At 38.6% G+C, this 22,437-nt stretch overlaps 1 protein-coding gene across 3 annotated transcripts in view; it reads right to left on the reverse strand.

Annotated features, from left to right (window-relative positions):
• zbtb16 (zinc finger and BTB domain containing 16) overlaps nt 1-22,437 on the reverse strand; it is a 164,585-nt gene that overhangs the window by 58,641 nt on the left and 83,507 nt on the right. For all 3 annotated transcript variants that reach the window (XM_023962110.1, XM_023962108.1, NM_001305414.1), the window contains one exon: nt 2,124-2,210. In XM_023962110.1, the coding sequence (XP_023817878.1) occupies nt 2,124-2,210 (87 nt within the window). The remainder of the gene's footprint in view (nt 1-2,123; nt 2,211-22,437) is intronic.

Consider the following 22,437-nt stretch of genomic DNA (forward strand, 5'->3'; position numbering starts at 1 on the left):
CTCTCATCTTGTTTTGTTCGACATGCTTGAGTGAAGCAGAGGGATGGTGATGATGATTAGCTGGCTGGTGATCCCCTGACCTTTCCCCCGACACACCCATTAGGACTAAGTGTCTTCATGTGTAGGAAACATCAAAATCCAACGAAGCAGATTGGAAAAACATCTTTTGAAAAAAACTCCAACGTTTTTTGCCTGCTTTTTTTTCTCCCATTCCTCTTCAGCCTGCCAACTTTATGCTGAAAGACTTCAACTGAGAGGGATCGTGCTCTGAGGGTGTGACTGATTCATTCTTTTCACATTCAACAGAGCCAAACTAACCTGACCAAAAAATATCTCTGCCTTAAGTGTTAAAGAGTCTCACATAGAAAAAAATACTGCAGTGATTAAAGAATCCAGAGGCAGAAGATTATTTAACCTTAAGAAATGCAGTGAGAAGCTTCTGGTGCCTTTATCAGCAATGCTGAAAACACATCATGTGATCATGGAAAGATATTTTGACACGTCTGCATCAGGAAACAAGACAGTTGAGAGTATTTATCAAAACATGTCAAAGTTGTCCAATGCATTATAAAAACCCAGAAGAAGAAATTTGACAATTAATCCAAGAATCTAAGAGTCTAAACCAAAATAAGCTAAAGTCACAAAAGCAACAAAGGTGAGTCAGATTACTGAAATAAAGCAGCTGTAAAAGACAAACTTATCCGGAATGTTTACAAAAAAAATGAAAAGAACAATTTAAAAGCAAACCCAAAAAAAAGGTTTAAAGAGGTTTTCTTTAAAATAACCAGTTTCAGACTCAAATGCCCCATTTTAGAGTGACTGACACATTTTCAACTTTTTCAAACTGCATTGTTCGTCTACTCCTGATTCTCAAATATTTGAAGTGAGAAATATAAAGATTTGTTTTTGAGCTTCATTTTCTTTTACCGAAGTGGGACTTTAAAAAACTTAACGCCCTAAAAAAGTTGTTAAAAATGTAGACACACCGCTGACCAGGTTATTGTCCTAAAGCTTCAGATTTTAAAAAGTGGATGCAAGAAATGGAATTATTACTGCCATTTTTAGATTAATCGAGGCTTTAGCCTTCATTAGAATGTGTAGGAAGCTCTGTGGATGATTTTAAATGTAAAAAAAAAAGCAGTACTTCTTTAGTATTAATGCGCTATTTACAAGTAAAAAAAGACAAATGCAATTTTGGAAGAAAATGAATTTCACATTCTTTAAACAAACTAATGCAATCAAAGCCAAAAGTTGTCCAAAAACATTGGTGTGTGCTATTCTGCTTTGACCAAATAAAGTTCATATTAAAGATATTTCCTGTTAGTTTTGCTGCTGTGAACTGGCAGCTGACAAAGATGGAGTGCTCCACCGCAAATCAAAGTAGACCTGTTTTTGTCACCTTATTTTTCTTTTGATCTGTCTGAGGTGCCATATATTATTATACATAAGAAGATTAGTCAGAAAGAAATCAGGACTCACTTTCGTACTTTCAATTACCTTAGACACTCAAGCTGTTTGCCCAAAGCCCTAATTTTTCCAGAAAAAAGTGGAATTAGTTTGACACAATCCCTTCTGCCTAAATTAAGGAGTTTGTCAGCAGCAGCTAAACCGCTGTGGGCCATCACACATCTGCCGAAAAGGGATTTACTTCTTCCTATTTACATCTTGGCACCTAGATCATCCTCGTCTTCCCATCTTTGTCGCCGAGCACTGATAAACAACACTGGCCTGCCAAGTTTTCCCGGTCTGTTGATTGCAGCTGGGTCTGTCTTGATTTAGGACAAGTGGGACTAATCCTAGGCGATGTGATCTGTCTGTTAGTCTCTAGCGCCAGTTAGCCGGAGAAGGTTAAGTGATGAAGGTGAAAGAGTCTTTATGTGGCACCTAAACACAATCCCCCACAATATATCATCCTTAAACAGACTGCACTAAAATGGATCCGAAAATCTTTGTTTGGGAGTTTTTCCGTGACTTGTGACCAAGGCTCAACTAAATAAGCAGTGCTTACAGTTTAAAGCCACTCTATGAATTCATACAGACTTGTAATCAGCTGGAATCTTCTTAGCAAGAGTAGATCGGAGTCTTTCAGTTTGTGGTGCTGTGTGTGACTGCAGACTGCTTACCAGTGTGAATCTGCCGGTGAGCCTCCAGGGATTCCTCTGTCTGGAACTGAGCACCACACTGGTCACAAACTATGGCCTTTTCCCCAGCTGCACAGCGAGAAACAAAATAAACGATCAAACTGTTTGCACCACATTTGAAAAATGTATTTGACGATAAAGTAAAATAAAAAAAAACTGTAAAAATTTCAGGAGAAACGTGACAGTTTCACTAACACGACAAATAATAAACAGAAAGCAGAAAAACAAAATCTGGTTCAGAAGTTAATATGCAGAAAATGATCTTAGGTGATAAGTAGTCAACCAAATTGGGGTTAAAAACATTTTCTTTTCTGATGATAGAGAACATCCTACTCAGAAAATTGCATTTCTGGGTATTTCATTACTCAATCTGTTGTGAATCAGGAGCGCAAGGAAATATGTCGCTAAAAGAAAAAAATTGTATATGTTACGTAAAAAATGTGAAAAAAAAAACAAAAAAAAATGTGAAGGGTGGGCCACAAGCTCCCCTTCCTCAAGCTCTCAGCAATGGGGAGGGAAAGGGGGGGGCGGGGGGGGGCTCAGCGCCAACGGTTCTGCCCACAACTCAGAGGCATATTTCTAATGAACTACCGTACAGATAAAGGTTTTTGCATTTTGGCTAAAAACGGCATAACCATAATTAAAAGACTACTGGGAAGACTTTGAAAATCTCTTAAAAGATCATCGAAGTCGGACTTTAATCACTTTTTAACAGGGAACATAAAAAAGTAATGTGCAAATAAGTAACATTTTCAATCAAAAACCAAGAATAGCAAATCTAACACGGTAAGAAATAACATGAAATGTCCTGTTCAGATATTTAAACAAACTAAAATTGAAATAATGTGAAACATTACTACCTTGTTTTATTTATATATGACTTAAAAAAAAACCAATTATGGCCTCTGAGAATACTTGTAAATGAAAATGTGATTATAGTTTGTCCACTGGAGAGCACTGACATGTTCAATTCTCAATCTATGAAACATCTCTCACGACAATGACGTGTGCTTTTCTTAATGTTATCTCATTTTGTCGTAATGATTGAGCAACATCAGGCACGCTTTGTCTAAACTGTCAAAAATGTGGCTGGACACGCAGAAGTGGTCTGTTGATTGTGCTGCATTCATTTTCCCAAGAGCATTCCGCAGTCAGACGGATGTTTATGTGAATGAATCTTGATTATTCCATTCCCTAAGTGTTTACACATGACTATCTCTGTACACAGCATGCTTGTTAATAAACAGAAGGGCCTTTTTTTTCTTTTCTTTTACTCTTATATTAAAACATCTGAAAAGCCAACAAAGATAGAATTTTTTAATACTGAGAGGGTCGTTTTTAGAATTTCATTAGATAATTTTCTGCATTTTATCATTATTAAATTGTCTGATTGAGCTTTTCAGCTGTATAATTTGAAGAGTCAATTCATTCGCCCTCAGACAGGTCAGAGTCACTCCAAATTTCATGAATATGCAAATAAAGGCAAACGGTTTCCTCTCATTTGCCAAATGCACTACACACAGGTTCACTGGTCTGAACATTTCTGCAATAAATGGGTCCATATTTGGGCCAGTTTGGAGACCAAACATGATACTTTACTCCAGTTCTAACTACAACAATGCTGTAAAAGTACCTGGAAAGACATTTCTCTTTTACATTTTTTTGTAAAACAAATACAAAAAATAAGTGGACAATCATTTCAAAAGCGTACAATTGTTTTAGCGAAACGTATAGACATCTAACATTAAAGTAAACATCACACTACAAAATGAAACTAAACTAGCCTTTATCTGTCATTAACCCTTTGATAGAAATGTTTTTTATCTGTTTTTTTTTTGCAATATTCGTGACAATTTTTTGCAGGAAATAGCCCAGATTTAAAGTACTGCAGCCTTTTCACTCTGCATTTAATGATGTGAAGTGTGTGCCTTAATTCCTCTTTTCTTGAAATGTCAGTTTTTTAGGCAGATATAATTGTTAAACATGTAACACCTAATAACCCCTAAAATATCTTAAGTGGGAAAGTGTAGATTCCGGTCTGGAACTCATTTAGTCTTACGCAAAACAGAATAAAAATACTTAAGTGACTATTCTAGAGTCAATCGGCTGCATTTTGGTCATGAACAGCTGTCATTTGGTTGTCTGTTAGAGCAAATACTAAAATAATGTAACAGCTGGCAGGCGGGAGAAACAGATCAGTGTCAAAATCAGTTTTGATCTTGACTTCCCTCTGAGTTTTTTTTTTAAATTTGTTTTTACTTTTCATTACAGATTTTTGGAGTTGAATTGAAGTTGAATAGAGAATGAATGGAGCTAGATTTTTCCCATCAAAATTGTGTTTTTAACATCTTGTGGCATTTTTCTTTTATGATGGGGGACAAATATAGAGAAAATTTAGCTTAAAATTGCATTGCTGCGTTTTTATTTATTTTAATCATTGTGAATCAGACGTTTGTATTTGATACGTAGAAAATACACAGGGTGGGCCACAAGCTCCCTGCTTTGCTCCATCCATCCATCCATTTGTAGACGACTAGATCCATGTACGTCTTTGCCTTCTTCGTCTGAGCTAGCATCTGTACGGTTGGATACCTCCAATTTAGGCCAAAACATTATAATCATAATTAAAAAACCACCGGGGATGCTTTTAAAATAGCTCAAAATATGATCAAAGTGGGACTTTAAAACCAAACTCGTCTTTAAAGACAGTGTTTTTGCTTTGAGGTTTGTTATCTAACTCAATGTGTGCAGTGGAGCAAAGAAGTGTATTTTCTAAATAACTTTGATTTAAAGTTTCTCTACAATTATTTCAAGAATTTCCACTTTGAGCTTCGCTTGTTCCATTTATTTAAGGAAATAGCTTTTGAGCAATAAGCTATAAAGCTCTGCTGCTGTAAACTTTGTGCCCATGCGCAATCAAGTACAGTAGTGAACAAAGGAAAGATAATAAGACACGTACAGGGTGTGGGTGTTAAAGGGCATATCAAATCAAACTCGGGCAAGTCATTTTTTATGGCTTGGCAGTTAATGCTGTGCATACCATACACACCACACATAAATAACAGACTCACAAACACACACATGTTGTTTAACATCTGGATTTTGTGTTGTTTAACATCTGGATTGTGTGTGTGCCAGTGTGTGGGCGTCAGCATCTGTCTCCAGAGCAATCTCTCCTGACCAGACCTTGGTTTTGTTCTTGGCATTGCCTCCTGGGTTACGACACCTCCAGAGATAGAAATGGAACACAATGAAAACAGGAAGCCGATTCTTAAATGATAGAAGAGAAATTCAGGGGATATGGATTGTGAGGTTTTGCAACCGCAGTGGTATTAGGGAACGGCCTGTACTGTAATAAACCCTCCAAAAGCAGAAACGACACAGACCGTACATGACACAGTGTGCCTGCCAGTACAGTGCTTATGCAACAAGTTATGCAAAAGATGGTACGCTGCTCAAGTGGGTGTGACAAGATCATAAGCCTCAGTAATGCAACCTATGAAGCTTGCACATTCTGGATTAATCTGCAGGATCAGATGATATCGTTTACTTAACAGTAATAAACTGAGTTCAATAGACTCTGCAGCAGAGCGAAGATGCATTTTAAATTAGCTGCATATATTCAAAAGGCATCATTTTCAGAGTGAGCGTATGCCACACAAGCGCCAAATGCACAGATGAGCATATGGACAAATTAGCCCACGAAAGGATTCACTTGACCTTTAGATGAGAAGACATGTAGTGAAGATGTAGACAGACCGCCCCCCCCCCACAACAACCCCCAGATGAGCCTGATTTGCATTAATAACACAGCACCACTGTTGCATCTTAAACTTTTGATTCATTGCTGTTTGCAACTGTAATTATTTTTGTCCATTTGCTGCCGCTGCTCAGCTAAACTTCAGCGGATTCCTTCCATCCATCGACTCCGGCTTATTGATTGCCCTTGCAGAAACCACCTGGGACAGTTTGACAACAGCAGAACATTTCTTTTCCACTGGAGTCAATCAATTGTTATCAATAATCAATGCAACCATTATATTTTATTACTAACTGCGTATACTGCTGAAAAAGTTACAGATTTTTTGTAAGAACTGGTAAAAACAACAACTATATACTGCACTTCTCCACACTATAGGGTGAACCAGATTATAAGGCGCATCGTCAATGAAATTATGTCACACATAAAGTACACAGAGTCTTTTGACATCAATCTGAGTCCCTGATTGGTCAAAGTTTAGCTAGTTTAATTTTCAACAGGTGTTCAATGGCCGCATGTTTTGTAGATAAAGCCTGAAAAAAAGACTTAAAAATGTGCGTAGCAACATGTGAACAGGAGAGTTTTGAATACAGAAGCCCAAGCGCATTTACCCAGACTTTTCATTGGAAGTGGTTGCTTTAACGCATGTTGCCTGGTGTGAACGTAGCACAAGGCACATTACAACTCTTGTTTGCCCCACTTTGACAGAGCACCATGCACTTCTCAAAATGGCTTTAATATCAAACCATTAAAAAACAAAAAAGCTTTTAAGGGTGGAAAATACAGTACTTCTAATAAGATTGTCAAACAAATCCTCACAATCTGCTGCAACCGTTTAAAATCAAAGTTAATTGCAGCAAAGCTCACTCCTGATTTCAGTTTGAAATTTACACACTTGCAGGATTACCACAAGCACCAACAGTGAGGCAGAACTATAACCAGTCTTCTGGGAGGCCAAGAGGTGTGTGCTAAATGGGCCACGGATAGGGTTTTAGTGCAGGGCATGCCCCAGCTCGCAGCAGAAGGACATAAATTGTCAGGAAATGCCTACATGTTGCTTTGCTTCAAGGACAAAAGAGTTGTGTGAGGTCACTGTGGGGTAAAAGGGGGAGGAAAAGAGGGAGCGCAAGAATTCAGGGTGCCTGCCGCCGGGCAGCCACCCAGCCAGATGCCCGTCACTCTAGTTAGCCAGCTAAGTGCTAACAGGGGGCCCCTTCGCTTGGAAACAGACTCCATGAGCCATTTGCAGTGCCAAATTAAAGTGATAAATCTTAAGGACTCCTTTGATCACAAGAGGGCGAACTTGTTAGTTTGGAAAGATGGGGAACTTGGCGTGGTGGACACTCACAAGTTATTATGTGTGCTCCACAAAATGTACACTAACAGCAGCCCAAAGGAGGGGGACTTAAATTTACTTAGGAACCCCAAATAACTTCCTGAGGGCATTATAAGCAATAAAGCATGATCAACGCTAACAACAAAAAAAGAAAAATCCAAAACAATGAAGGAATCTCCCAAGAAACTCTTACCCAACCTCCCCCTCCAGCAAGGAGTCCTGAGTCACAGCCACACATTTAGCTGACATAATAAAAGCTGCACAATCTACGTGCAGTTTGTGTGCATGTGTGCTTGGAGGAAGGGGGAGCAGCGTGGAGATCAGGTGCCACATGCCACAGAAGCTGCTTCCCTTTTCACTTCCCTCTCTGAAATATTGCCCAACTGCTGTTGCAGCGCCCTGTGGCTCAGCGATTTCATAAAAAGCTGTAAAAGAGAAGAAGCCAGCGAGGGCTTGCTGCCAATCAAGCAAACTTTCTACCAAGCGCAGCAGCAAATACTGATGCTATGCTTCTGTAAAGTGTTATCTTGATCCGTCTGAACAAGCCAAGCTGAGAGACACTCACTCCCAGTGTGTCGCACTGCTTTTAAAAGCCAGATTATCTTCAGTCTCTGTAAATGTTTCTGTTATTTTTGAGCAGGGCGTTGAGTGCAAGTCAGAAGTGTGTGCTTTAGAAATACTTTGCAATCCCTCATCGATTTATTCTTCTAAAGATGGGCTGCAATATTTTTAAGACTGCCTTTAAGAGCAGTAGGTGAAGGTTTTGAGCTTCTGAAAAACACATCTCAATAATCAAATGAAAATCACAACTTTTAGTATGATTACGTAATGCTAGATGATGCCTTTGTGGCCTACAAAACATTACATTTGCAAGCACATTTTTTGAGAGCTGCATGCATGCGAAGGTCCCAGCAAAGAATTGAAAAGCATAAATTAGATTAGGACCAAATGTGAAATTAAAGGGAATACAGTCAATAGAAAAAGCAAGAAAGAAAGACACAAGCAGCATGATTTAAATCTTTAGCTTACATGCACTCATACCCTGGTTTTTTATGTTCTATAGGCCTGTAGAGAGTTGTAGACAGGAGTGGCAGCATCTTAAACCTTTAAAACCAGAGTCTAGCTACAGTATGGATACTTTCGACTACCGTCAACTGTTTATGCAATTAGCATAATTCCAGCAAATGCTGGAGTGGCTAAAAGCAGCTTTCTGCTGATATCGTTGCAAAGCTGTTATGAAAAAAAAAAAACGTTTTTTCCACGTCAGCATATGCTAATTCACGTGGATCGCTTAAACACTCGAGGAGTTATGGTATGTAAAAGTCCGTGCATTATTTAGGTGTATTTAGGTTTTACATATCTGGTGTTAAAGGGCTAAGGAGCATAGGCGTCTTACAGTTCCCTCGAGGCTCAAACAGCCACCTTAAGGGATGTCTTGAAAATGGATCGTACCATTGAGGTGGTAAGTGTATCGTAAAGTCTTTGTAAGGCTAATGGGAGCTGCATGCACTTCTGACATACGGCTGATGCTGTCATACGATGCCCTTACGCCATACTTTAGTTGTTAGTAAAGTGTGAGTACTGGGTCTATACTGACTGCACGTGAATGCAGTGCACATGGGATGTGAATGGCATTTGCAAGTGCCTGTAAGACACCCTAAGGATGTCCACACAACCAACACTCCGTCTAATTTCCTCATTTCTAACAGTCAGGCTGCATGCAAGGCGTGCACACTTATCACTTGAACAGTAATAATGGGCTCTTTGCACACTGTGCAGGGTTTGGGGGGTTCATTAAAAAACAAAAAAACTCTACGACCCGCCTCCATCTCATCTACTTACCCCTAGCCTAGCACTAGACTCATGCTTAAGTCCTGGACACCCATTCTTTAAAGGGCATTGTAGATGTGTGTATCAGTATTTGCTATACCGACTCTGCGCTGCTCAGTCTTACACCGAGCTAGGCGGAGTTGTTCAGAAGTGACAGAGGATTAAGAATTTGATGCATTTAGTTATTTTAAATGACATATAGAGTTTGGTTGACTTGTTAGCATCTTCATTATGCTATGGTTATCTTGATAATTGTTAAGAATAATGGTTCATGAGGATGATGAGCAAGCTTAGATCCATTATGGACAACAGCTCTCACTCCCCACTGCCGGCTGTGAAAGGACCGAGAGGTTCCTTCGGCGACAGACTCGGACATCTGCGGTCTAGAAACCAGCGCTACCACAGGTCTTTCATTCCCTCCCCCATCATACCGCATAACTCATCTGTATGACCAGGTCATCAAAATTTGCACAATTATTTATTTATCTATTTATTTAATTGTTTTTTTTTTCATGCAACGTCTGGTGAGCTTTAATTGTGCTCTCACTTTTTTTCTCCTTTGGGCTGCCATGAAAAGGGAACTATATGTTGCGCTACTATACTAGATTCCTGTTTTATTAGGCTAAATGAGCATCAACGTGTTTCGGTAGTGAAGTGTGCAAATGTTCAGTCTAATTTTACCATCTATTCCTGTCTTTTAATTTGCCTTCAAAGATAAAAAGTGTTCTTGTTGGCATATTTTGTTAAATAAATTTCTCCCAGATCTACTTTATTATGTATTTTCTTTTGGCTGCTGAGACTTGTATTCCGGGGTGACTTTTAGGGTGGAAAATACAGGTATCCTGTGTTGCACTCATGAGACATGGCTTCAAGTCTAAAGCAAGCCCTTTTACAATCAGGTCATTCACATTTCTTTTCCATTTCTGTGTCGTCTCTTTTTTCCAATGTCGAGGCTCCACCAGTAATGTGATTACTGTTGAGCCTGGTTCAATCTGACCACGTCCACAGCATTATTCAGGAGTGTTTTACTTAAACCTTACTGCTGTGGGCTCCCGCCCCCCACCAGCAGCAGCATTTCACCATGAGGACGTGAGGAGGATTGTGGATTAGCCTCACAGCCTCACAGGGAAGTGATGGCGCACTCCCTTGCCTGTAATTTGCCCTGACATACAGTACTAAGTGCTTGTTCTCCAATTTCCTTAAGTAATGTGTTGATGGTGCTGCTTGTTATTACGCTCATTCCAACGCGAGTGGCAAATGAAAACCGGGGTGAGGTGATGATGGGGAGACAAAGAGCGAGAGAAAAACACCCTCAACACCCATGTGGGTATTTGGGAGGCGTGATGAGTGTATTGGGCGCAGGAACACACACCAGACGTCACAAGACTCATCCAGATCGGAGATGTGATCTCATAATGCCACCATTCAGGGGCTCTGCTCATTCAGGGGAATATGTCAGAGGCACAGAGAGGCCTTGTTTGTTTGGGCTGACAGAGCTGCTTCTCTTGTGAAAGACCTCATATTTCTGGTCAGCGAAGGCTCATGTGCGACGTTTACCATCAACTCAGCCTACTTTTTTCAAAGGTAATGCATACAGCATATTATTATGCTTTAACAGATGCCCTCCATTGGGATCACAGTTTAAAAGAGAATCTTTCATCAAAGACAGTCGCAGAATAAAACACAAGATTTTTTGTCTTAACACACAAAAATCTAGGCCACCATGTTGAGATGGGAATTAAACATCATCCTCTCAAGGAGATAAAGGCAATACTGCGCCTAAAGCGGATGGTCGTTTTGTCTTTTTTTTTTTTGCAAAACATGCATATATTTTCCCCTGGTTAAACATCTTGCTGACAGTGAGCAAGCAGAATTAAAAATGTCGAGACAGAACTGAAAAAGCAGTTTTCCAGGAAGTCATGCAAAGACCTTCTGTTTCCTGCAGCCCAGTCATGATAATAAACTGTCACCAAGTCTCACTCACTCGTTAAATGCTGTGATATGAACTCATACATGCTATTTTATGAGCTTTCAAGCTATTTCATTGAAGAGCGATTTAATAAAGAAGGAATAATAAGTAGCAGAAGACTAAAAGATATTTTCTAAATTGAGGCAATTACTGTTATTTTTTATATAAGTTGCTAAAAAAATTATTTGTGGGACTGCAGCCATTAAAAAAGATTCAATCAGATTTGGTAAAAATGAAATAAAATGTGTGAAATAAACACAAGGACACTATTTCTTGAGGATAATGGTGCGTAGTTCCAATCCGTTGAGCATTTTGGTGAAAAAATGAAATTACGTTTTTTGTACAACCTTCTAGAAAAAAAAAGAATAAAGACAAACAATTATTTGAATCAGCAGGAAATAAAATCCAACCTAGAACTCCACGGTAAACACCACATTTTGAAAATGGTCTGTTGAGTATTTGTTAACCAAGGAAAAAAAAATTTCAGTCTTGAAAAGAAAAAAAAAACACACTGTACGTATTGAAAACAAATTTTTTAAAGCACAATGACCTTTAGGAATTGAGACTAATGCATACTGTTTTACTCTTCAAACAAGAGGTAATCTGGATTATATTGAATTTGAATTCCAATTTTTGTGACCCTTATACTCCTCTGCAACTTCGATCTATGCAGGGCTATCTGTACATAACGGGTTTTCTCGACCAAGTGTCCGATTGACCCATCCTCTCACAAGTAACAGTGGCTAAATGGGAAATTAAAAATTTAGGCAGAATTAAATTAAAGGGAGAATAAAAAATTACAACCCATCTGTTAATGGCTGACCTATAACGCACATGGCAGTTTTAACAGTCCAAACGGGGCGGAAGAGAAAGACCCGACAAGGGAAGATGGAACGGGAATGAGTGTGGGGAAGGGAAGGAGGCAGACAAGCCCACTCACTAACAAAAACAGAACCTGGCTGTTCACTGAGCCCACATAAATGGCTATGTAAGAAAGTACTCCCAGTATAAAAAAATAACAAAAAAAACACAGCAAAAATCCATGAACTCACACCCTCACTAACCCTCCTCCTCCTATTACTCCCCTGCGCACGTCTGCCTTACTACCGATGCAGGAACTTTCATTTGGCCAGTTTTTCCCAAAACCCTCAAAGACTCAATCAAATGAAAATCCTGTTATAGTTTATGATGGAGGACATACATAAATAAAAAGAAAATCGAGCTTTTTCCTTTATTAAAATCAGTTTGAATCGGTATCGGACAATAAAATGCTCTTTGAAAAAAAAGCTTGTATCTGTGACGCAGGAGCCACAATCGGTGGGCCATCCATTTGTAGACAAATGAATCCATGTGTGTCTTTGTTTTCCTGGTCTGAGCTGGGATCTGGCTCAAATCTATATGGCTGGATGGCTCCAATATTGGTTATCATTTTTGTTGTGCCATGATGTTAGGTTGGGGTTGTGAGGGGCTGTAAGCATGTAAACAAAGGGATGATGAGTGTGTGCATGCTTAATTAGCGCCAATGGTCTCGCCCACAACTTATAACAAAGTCCTGCTTCTCTGCAGAAACTATGTCCTTGAAAATGACGCAGGTTTTTATTTTATTTATTTTTGCTAAAAACAGCATAATCACGATTAAAATGACCACTGGGAATCCTAAAAACAATACATCAAAAGATGATTGAAATGGGACTTTAAAAATGTTTCCAGAGTCTGTATTGGATTTATTAGTCTTCAGCATAAAATGAAAATACAGTGATAGCTAAAAGGACACTTATTTTGGAAAATAGACACTTGTTGTAGCACCTAGGAGTCAATCTGGTCACGTACAGAAAAGCAAAAACACACACGGCGCAGTTCGGCATCAGAACAATGAGTACAGACACCACACGTTTCCGTATCGTCTTCATCCCCTCTCCTTTGCTCTACCTTCACCGTTGTAACGAGCTCTGCTGTACAGTTTTATTTACACCAGCCTCTTATCAGTGCTACAGCAGCACAGAGGCTGCCAATTGGAGAGGACAGGCCACGGTACTGCCTGTACCCTGTTGTGGAGTAGGTGTATGCTGCTTGTGCTCCCAGCACACTTTTATCAAGGCTGAGGAAAGTCTGGGCCAGCGCCAGGCTGGGTCTTAAAATAATAAAACATACTCAGAGGCACAGAGGGTGGATGACTTTGAAATAAGGCGTCGCTGACACCATTTGACACAGGTCTTGGAACACACGTGTAACTTAAGAGGGATTTGTATTCAAGGATGCAAAGAGGAGTAATCCCTCTTAAATCTTTTCGACAACCATTTATTTGTACAGACACATGGTTTATGCTCTACATTTTTAGAAGAGATAAATTATAAATATAAATTCCTGAAAGAATGAGACAAACAGCGGCATACAAGCAGCTGATGATTCCACAGTCAACGTTCATCCTAGAATAGTTTGAAAATCTGCTAAAGTGTGAGGATATTTGACATCTTTTGAAGCATTCCACTGATCACAGAAGAAATATAACAAGAAATGACTTACCAGTGAAAAAAATAATCAATTGGTTTTATGCCAGTATTTACTCTTTGAAAGGAGATTCTGACACATTTTATTAACTTCCTCTTCCACCGTTTCGCTCTTCTAACCGTAAAACATAAGTATATATGTTTCCTTTTCCTTAAGAGTCCCAGTTTTAAATGTTACTTTTTAAAGACACATTTTTTATATATCAAATTTAAACTGCAATGTAATGGCAATGTAAGGATTGCCGGTATCGACATCACCCATCTGCCGAAGTAAAATCCTAATAAATATGAACATCTTACGAAGACCATTTATAAATGTTCATGTTTTCTAATGATAAAAACTTGGGAGGATTTATGAAGAATACACTTACATTAATTTTTTTTTCCAGATGAAATTTGTTTAAAAGCAACGCATTGTGGTCAATATTTGCAAATCTAGGGAGCATCGATGGAATTTTTCATAGAGGCTTGTGCGAAATTTTCAGAGCACTGGATTTTCAAATTGTAGATTCGGACACCCCGAAAAAAAAAAAAAATCGCAAATATTCTAAGTAGTGCTCTAAGTGGTGAGGGGATTCGGACACAGTGTAAGTATAAGAAGTTGGTTCGATCCTTTAAGAAAGAGCCTTATAGCAATTACTTTCTAAAAGCAGATTAAACATACATATTAAATAAATGGTCACCTCCACGCCCAAAATTATTTTAAAAAGTACAATTTGACTTCCAAATTGAAGCTCATTTAAAAACAAAACTCAGGTCTATTTTTTTTTTTTTACATTTGTAATATCAAATGAGTTTGTTTGACAGGAGTCAGTTTAACAGTTGGCACCCTACTGGACATGTTTTAATAAGGATCAGGTTATTTTGTCACGTATATTGTCCAAATAATATAATGGTGCTGGATTCCATGTAGGCTAAGATGGCAAAAGAGAAAACACCTAAAACCATTCCTATTTTAAGCACCTACTGTATATTAGTGCGTATGTTCATTTATGATTTGCTAAGTAGAAAAAATGATTGAAAAACTAAAATCCGCAACATTTTTTTTTTGGTCACAATTAAAAAGTTGTTTCAATATTCCTGAGTTGCTTCAATCTTCAAAAAGCAATATGATAGATTCACCAAGATGGAACTAATAACAAACCCATCTAATCCTGATAACATCCCATTTGCCAGAGGATTAAATAATAATGACAGAAGGAACTGTAATGGCAGTGGAAATCTAGGGAGCATTTCTTGGAGGAGTACAGGATGCAGAAAACTAAACAAAAACAGAGGAGCCGCAGGAAGAAAACACTGCTGTACACAGATGATACTGTAGCAGCTATAAAACATGCAGAGAGCCGCCTAATATCAGCAACTCACACAGGCAGGAATGACTTTATAGTGTGGGCAAACACGGCGATACAGATAAGAAAGATAAACTCCTATGGAAGGTGGATGGGCGGGCGGGAGCATTGGACAAGCCATCAAAAGCTCAAAAACATGTTTGCTCCCGATGATATTGTTATCAACAGGAGGGGGAAAAAAAAGAAATCAAAGGAGGACGAGGAAGAGGGAGGGAGAGAAAAAGGAGGAAGCAGATGAAGACAGAGAATATTCAGGTCGCATTTGACAGCTTTACGGTCTGTTGCACCGAATGCGATGTCTGGGGACGTGGCAAAGCAGACAAATATTGACTTGCAGAGCATTCACATGTGCACACATAGGCCCACTTTTTTTTTGACACACACACACACACACTGGTGGGGAAAACACACAAAAAACTCCCACGTGAAGCCTCTAAATTCAGCCACGTTTGGAATGGATGAGCTCACATTGCAACATCATTCACCCTTGTTTCTTTGCCCAGCTCAACCTCTTAATCCATTTTGCCTTCAAACCAATTTGTTTGTCCAATAGGTCACAGACAGTTTCCTGCCCTCACTGTTCCTTCTTCTTTTCAACTGTTTATTTCTCCCTCCTCATTCGCTTTACTTTCCCTGAATGACGCAGCCATTTCCAGAGCTTTTGCCCCCTGGGAGATCGAGGGCATCTCAGTCCACGCAGTCATTTGCCCAGCCCCTACCCCCTTCCTTCCTTTCCTGCCACTAGTTTCTCCATCTTCTATTTTATTTATTTTTTTACTTTCAATAAAAATTGTCTCATTTTCTTTTTGCAAGAAAAATTATCTTAAAAGATTTTTAATAGCAAAATAATCCCAGTTTAAGATAACATGTCTGAGTGACTGGAATTTCATCTTAAAAAACGATTTTTTTTTGCTTAAAAAAAATCTGCCAAATGGGTTAAGAATTTTTTAAAACTTATTTCTAAGGGACCTGTCTTTACAGTGCAACTATTTACCTATAGCCGTATCAACAGAGGGAATTATAAAGATATTTTATAATTTTATATTTTTATCCGTATTCTATGGGAAGGCTAAAAATCAACCGAAATATTCATTCAAAAAATCCATTTCAGTTAAAATCCTGTTTTGTAGTTAATCTCATTGCCCACTTTTTGGTTTAAATATTATACTTCAGTGGTGGAGCTATAACACTTTACATAGGGGGAGGTGGGGCGGGAGGGAGGCAGAAGACTTCGGAAGTGTGGCAAATAAGAACATGTTCTTTTTAAATGAAGTAAATTTATTGTTATTTTTATTATAATTGTTGTTTTTGCAATGCTTAAATAATCTTGTAATGATGATTTCTTATTTTTTGTCAATAATGATACCAACATTAGGTCAAAACTTGTGGGGCAGAGCTTTTTGTGGCCCCCTTGTAGCTCCGCCCCTGCTATATTTGTAGATCTGGCAATTTTGGTCAGTGTTTAATTTAATAATTCAGTATTAAACAGGCTTATCTTGACAAATGTCAGAAAAATTATCAGGAAATTTTGTTCTTATGGAATTGGTTTCCAGGGTACAAATCCTAATAAATGTTCTGAATCTTTTAATGTCTCACCAATGATTGGTGGGTTTGAGCTAAATGTCACAGGCGGTGGTCTCAAGAATAAAGTTTACGTTGGTGCGAATAGCTTTCGTTTGCAATGCCCCATGGGCTGACATAAATCTGTCCAGCAGCATTGTATACCTTTGTCTGCAAAGTAAGATGGCAGAGTGCTGGAGGTAATGGGGAAATAAAGAAAGATCCAGGTTGTAAAAACCTGTAATTTTCTCAAGTTAGAGAGCACACACACACACAAGCATCTTAGCCCCATTACTGTCCACTAACGGCAGTTACCATAGACTGCTAAAGACTGATCAATTTTTTCTCTTCTTCAAAATCTCTATATAGGTCTTCAAAACCAGGCCTTTTCTCATCCCAGACTCTCCCCAGGGGTGAAATGTGCCACACGTTTTACACTTTTCTTTCAAAACCCCTTGATTTAAAAAAAGAAAGCAGAAAATGAGGTTTTGATCAAGATCCCTGTGCTCCTACGGGCTTCAGACGCGAGGATCTTAGGTGGATTATGTGTGTTTGTGTCTTGGTACAAGATTGAGCGTGAAAAAGAGCAAGACAGGATGCAAGAGACATGGAGGAACCACCTGGGGCTCTCCTGGTGTGAGGAGACAGGAGGTCTGGACAATAGGGAAGAGTTAAGTCGACCATTTCCTTTGTACATCAGGACCCATCCTGCTCTGACAATGTTAGATGGGTAAAATTTTAAGGTAGTGCAAAAAACATACGTATGTATGCCTTAAAGTCCCACCTCGTTTATCCTTTGATCTTTTTTAAACCTTTTTTTCTACATCACACTCTATTTCAAATGGGATTTTTTCGTCTGATTCACCAAGATTTGAATAAACTAATATTTAGAGATGCATTGTCAGCTTAATTTTCTTTATACATGTCCTCCATGATCACAAAATGCCCAAAGAACATGTTAAACCCCCCCAAAACACTATTTATATTGGGGTGGGTTTTTAAGGACAATGCAAACATAAAGGCAGCAAACTATCTTGAAGAAACACAACTCAAGGCAAGATTGCACAAGGAGATACAACAGACACACCCAAACTCTATGATAGGACAGAGATGACCTAAAAAAAACAGACTACTTTTATGTCCCTTTGAAAGGGTTTGAAAGGATTTAGCTGAAGTTTACAAATGCTATTTCATAAAATGTAATAATTAATATTGTACAAGTCTTTCAGTGTGCGTGTCTAAAGGTGTAAGATGTTCACAAAAACAATACAAGTATAATAATCAAGAATCTTGCAGGTTTAAAAGTCAGGTTTAAAACTAACTGACTGGTCAAATGCGAAGACCAATAATCAGGCTCCGCCCACTGTCGTCATTGCCAATGCCAGCAGTCATCACTTACTTTCTTTGAGGCATCTGATTGGCCAGTTTGAATAACTTGCACTACAGACACAATGTCATGACAAAAATTTTGATTAGAAGTATCGTGCTAAAAAAAGGAAGCCGGACAAGAATGATTATTCTAACAAATAGAATGAGAGTAATAACTGGTTATTCCTCAATAGAAATCTAAGGGATTTTGGCGTTTTGAAACCAGAGGGCACTTCCTGTTTGGAAGTCCAGTCCAGTCCAGTTCTCATGTACAGTCAGTGGTTGGGCCACAAACATATGGCAAGAAGTATCAGTGAAGAACGAGTGGAAAATGCTTGTTAAAAAAGTTCTCCTCTTTTCCTTTCCTACGTTTCAAAATAGGAAATACCATGAATTGCAAAGTTTTTAACAGGGACTTGAGAAAGTTTTCATTGATGCAGCACGTTTGCACTGATGAAACATCAACTAACTGTAAAAAGTAAGGCACTTTCAAGACTAGTCATCTGTGGATCCCCGACCTAAAAATAAACGCAGTGGATTAGAGTTCTAATTGCAGATCATGTAATGCCCCATTGCAAGAAACAAATACAACTAAGCTGATTTGGAAAACAGCATTCCTTTGCCACTGCTAAGTAAACACAGTTGGATGTTATGACGCAAAGTCAACAGTTGTGAAACATTTCCACCTTCTCAATAACCATAATGGTTATCGGAATTGTACGTTAAGGTCAGAGCTCTGAGCTAAGTTCAAGGTCAACCTACGGAACTAGTAACCTAAGTGGAGTGTAAAGTTAATGTGTAATCCACATGGCTTTTCTTCTCCAGATAAACAACCAAAAAAAATATGAAAGGCCATTAAAGCAAAACTCCACCTGTCCTTTGATTATGCATTCACATGCACACACAGCATTCGACTGACAGAAGCTTTTTCAGATAAGACTGTTAAGCAAACTTGAGGTCACAGTACTTTTTAGAAGTTTTATCTCTCAAACGCGCTGTCAGAAGAGTCTGCTGCAACATTTGTAAATTCTTAACCTTTCGTCTGTGAACCCTTCCTGCTTTTTAAATTCTCCTCTGGGAACTCAATTCGGAGTTGATTTTTTTCCCCCCCGTCTACAGCTGGGAAGTGATCCAATTGCATTTGAACTTCCTAATCCTTTATCCAAGCTTCAAGACAATTCAAAATGTAAAAGTAAAATAGAATTAAAGCTACCCCACAGCACCTGGATATGCAGGGCTAAAGCTAGGTCTGAAATACATAAAAAAAAGAATCATGTGCATTAATCCTGAATATTAATATTGCCATGTTTTTTTTCCCTTCTGCTACCATTGACCCAATTTGTTTTAATTGAACTGTTAATAAAGTTAGCTCTGATCCTGAACACGATAGGCTACAGCTTAGAGGAAATTAATACATTTGCTACACTATGTATTTGCTTGAAGCCTATTTTTTTTTATTAATTTCCTTCCAAATAGTTTTAATTAAAGCAAGTTCATTTAGTTTTTCATTTTAGTGAGATCAGAGATGTTGGTCAAGTTGGTTTAATCTGACGACTTTGTGTCACAGTAAGAAGAATGCCTTAATTTGGAAACAGAAAGCCTGCAATGGAATAATGCTGCTTTATGTTTTAGATTTTTACTTCAAAATCTTAATTAAAAAACTACTTTTAGTAGCATGTGTTTAATGAATACAATATTAACAGATCAGATCTTTGTAGGCATGCTCCTAAAGATCTTTAAAATCCTATTATGCCTAATTATTGGTTGCATCATTTTAGAATTAGCATTAAAGTTTCACCCTTGGTTTTTCAGGATTTTATTTTTATGTTTTGACGTGCTTCCCTCTTTAATTATGCTTGTGTTAAGAAGGAAAACGTACAATTTAAATAAATCACTGCAGACTAAAAGAAGACGTCAACAAACTCTTCTATTTCAAAGATCTCCCAAACGCCGCCCAGTATCAGGAATCCTTTTTTTTTTTCCAACACAGACATAAAGCTTTCATTATTGTATTTCATTTTCTACCAGCATTCATTTGCATATCAAATCTCACGGACAGAGTTTGATCAAAACAGCCCATCTGTCGTCGAAGGGCTAAAAGCCGTTTTCTCCGTCACAGGAACAAAGGCACAAACCTGAGACCCTGACCAACAGTTGAACCCCTGCCCCTGCGACCACAATGCACTGCTGCACAGCCAGCTGCTGGCAATCCGGCAATTGAAATCCTCTTTACAGTGCTGTAAATGCATTTATAGTTCAAGAGGGGACAGGCAAGATGGCTGCAAGATTGAGGCAGAAAAACTTTTTTGAGATGCCGTTCAAAGCCCGGAGGTTTCCGAACCTTCGTCAAAAAACCTTGTCTTCACATTTTTACCATCTTCTGGAACAATGTCGGAAAATTACAGGGAGCCGGAGAGTTGAAACCAAAAGGACTTTTATGAGTTTTACAGAAACTATAGTCTGTGCTTATTAAAAACCAGTGCGACATTTCCCCTACTCCATTTTGCCCAAGTTTTGAGAACTCACTTTGATCATATTTTAATTACCGGTGCAAAAAAAATAGCGAGCAATATTGGAGCTATCCAGTTGCACAGTTTGATCCAGATTCCAGCTTAGACAAGGAGAACTAATACGTACGTGGGTCTATCTGTTTGCTAGAGGGTGCATCAGAATGGAGCAGAGCAGGGAGCTTGTGACCCAACCATCATATTTTCTATGTCACGAAAAAGCCAATTTTCAAACGCCATTTTTTTGTCAGCTCCTGATTTATGACGATTTTTTTTTTATTTGAAATGGTTTATTTCAAGCAATTAATTAGAAATAATACACAACAGCAATATAATCATCAGTTATACATTCATACAGTAATTAATCAAACTTAGGATAATTAGACATATTAATAAATATTGCTTGAAAGGGAGTGGAAGGAAGCGAACTTATATAATCCCACCCCGTTTTGATTTGAAAAAAGATATATTCAGAAATGAAATTTTAAAGTTAATTTTCTTAATATTTGTCCATTATCAGCAAATGCTATACAAGAACATATTAAAAACACAATTTTTACTGGAGCGGGTCTTTAAAACTCAATTTGAGTAACTGCTTGACTTGGCGCATTTTTTTTTATAAACACTGAGTGGTCCAGAACAGCCAGATGAGCAACGTCCCCCTTAGACTCTCTCCCTCCTCTAACCATCTTCAATAACCTGTAAAGATTTAGCGTTTAAAGCCCATTATTTCCTGGTTTTAAGTCACGCATTGTCAAAGGCAAGCCTAAATTTATTAGGCAGGAGTCTCGAGGTGAGAGTGGAAAACTGGGAATAGAGCGAACACCAGGGTAGTAAAGCTGAGACAAAGAGGGGAGAAGAGTCAAAAGTCTAATCTAGTTAAACCCTCCATATACTTGCTGCAAAACAAATAACTTGCTCTTTTTGCAGTTGCCAACAAATTGGCAGTTTTTCTGGTTTTGTGACTAGCCTGCATAATCCCTATAAGGTACAGCTCACCAAACACTTACATTGTGTAAAAGGTGAAATGAGGCGAATCGGAACTAAAGAAGTGAAATCCAGATGACAAAAGATCATAATGGCTTAAAACAACAGGAAATACTATGAATATGTTTTTTTTAACTACACTCAGGTGCAGTGATTTACATACTTGTTTATTCAGTTTGAACCCAAAATCCTCTCCTCCACTCTGTTAAATCTTCCACATAAAACTTAATAAGGGCCAACTTCAAACGGCCAAATTGGCTCAATTAGGGAAATCTCACAACAAGAGCTATTAAGGGGAATAAACCTACCTCAAAATACCACAGGACTTGTAGTCATCCAGCCCATGTCTAACTGTCAATTGACACTATTCTGAGGTTACTCGTACTTTTCCATGAGATCATCGTGTTTTTTTTCCAGCAAACAAGGTGTCAGAATAATAATAAAAAAGGTTGAAGGAGAACTTGGAGTGAACATACCCTTCACAGATGACATTTAGATCCTATTAGTTATCAGTTTTGAGGACCAGAAAACAGATTTCTGGCTTTCTAGTTCTGCTGCTTTTGTTTTGGGCAACAATTAAGTACTCGTATAAAAGATAGAGAAAATAGTTTACAGCATGCATGTGGCTCCAGGCACACATTCCTAATAAAGGACAGACTAAAACACGGCAATTATTGATGGTCTGTTTCTAATAACTAAACTGAAATTGCTGTTTTTTCCCCAGCTGAACTGAGTTTACAGTGACTTTAAAGGGTTTTAATTGTTTGTCTTGAGTCAGAGAAAAGTGAGTTTCCACATTTTTGACAAGTTTCCAGTTTGGATTAGCAGCTGCTTTCCTCCTGCAGGGCCGTGCAAACGCATGCGTGCAAGTCTGGATATAGATACAGCAGAACTCGTACAGTAGAGGCAATGACAGCTCCTGGCAGGCAGCCAGTAGTAGGGAAGTGTGTGTATATATGTGTGGGTGGCGGTGTGTGTGCTGTGGGGGTGGGGGGGGGGATCAGCTGAGCCAGAAATAGGCCAAATGGTGACGGAGCAGTTTAAAGAGTTGGTCTGGCTTCACTAGGGTTGCTCATGAGGGTTTCCCCTCATTTTCTGCTGTTAAAATGAATTAGAAAGTGTG

This window comes from Oryzias latipes, chromosome 14 (assembly GCF_002234675.1).
Source record: "Oryzias latipes chromosome 14, ASM223467v1".
Lineage (NCBI taxonomy): Eukaryota > Metazoa > Chordata > Actinopteri > Beloniformes > Adrianichthyidae > Oryzias > Oryzias latipes.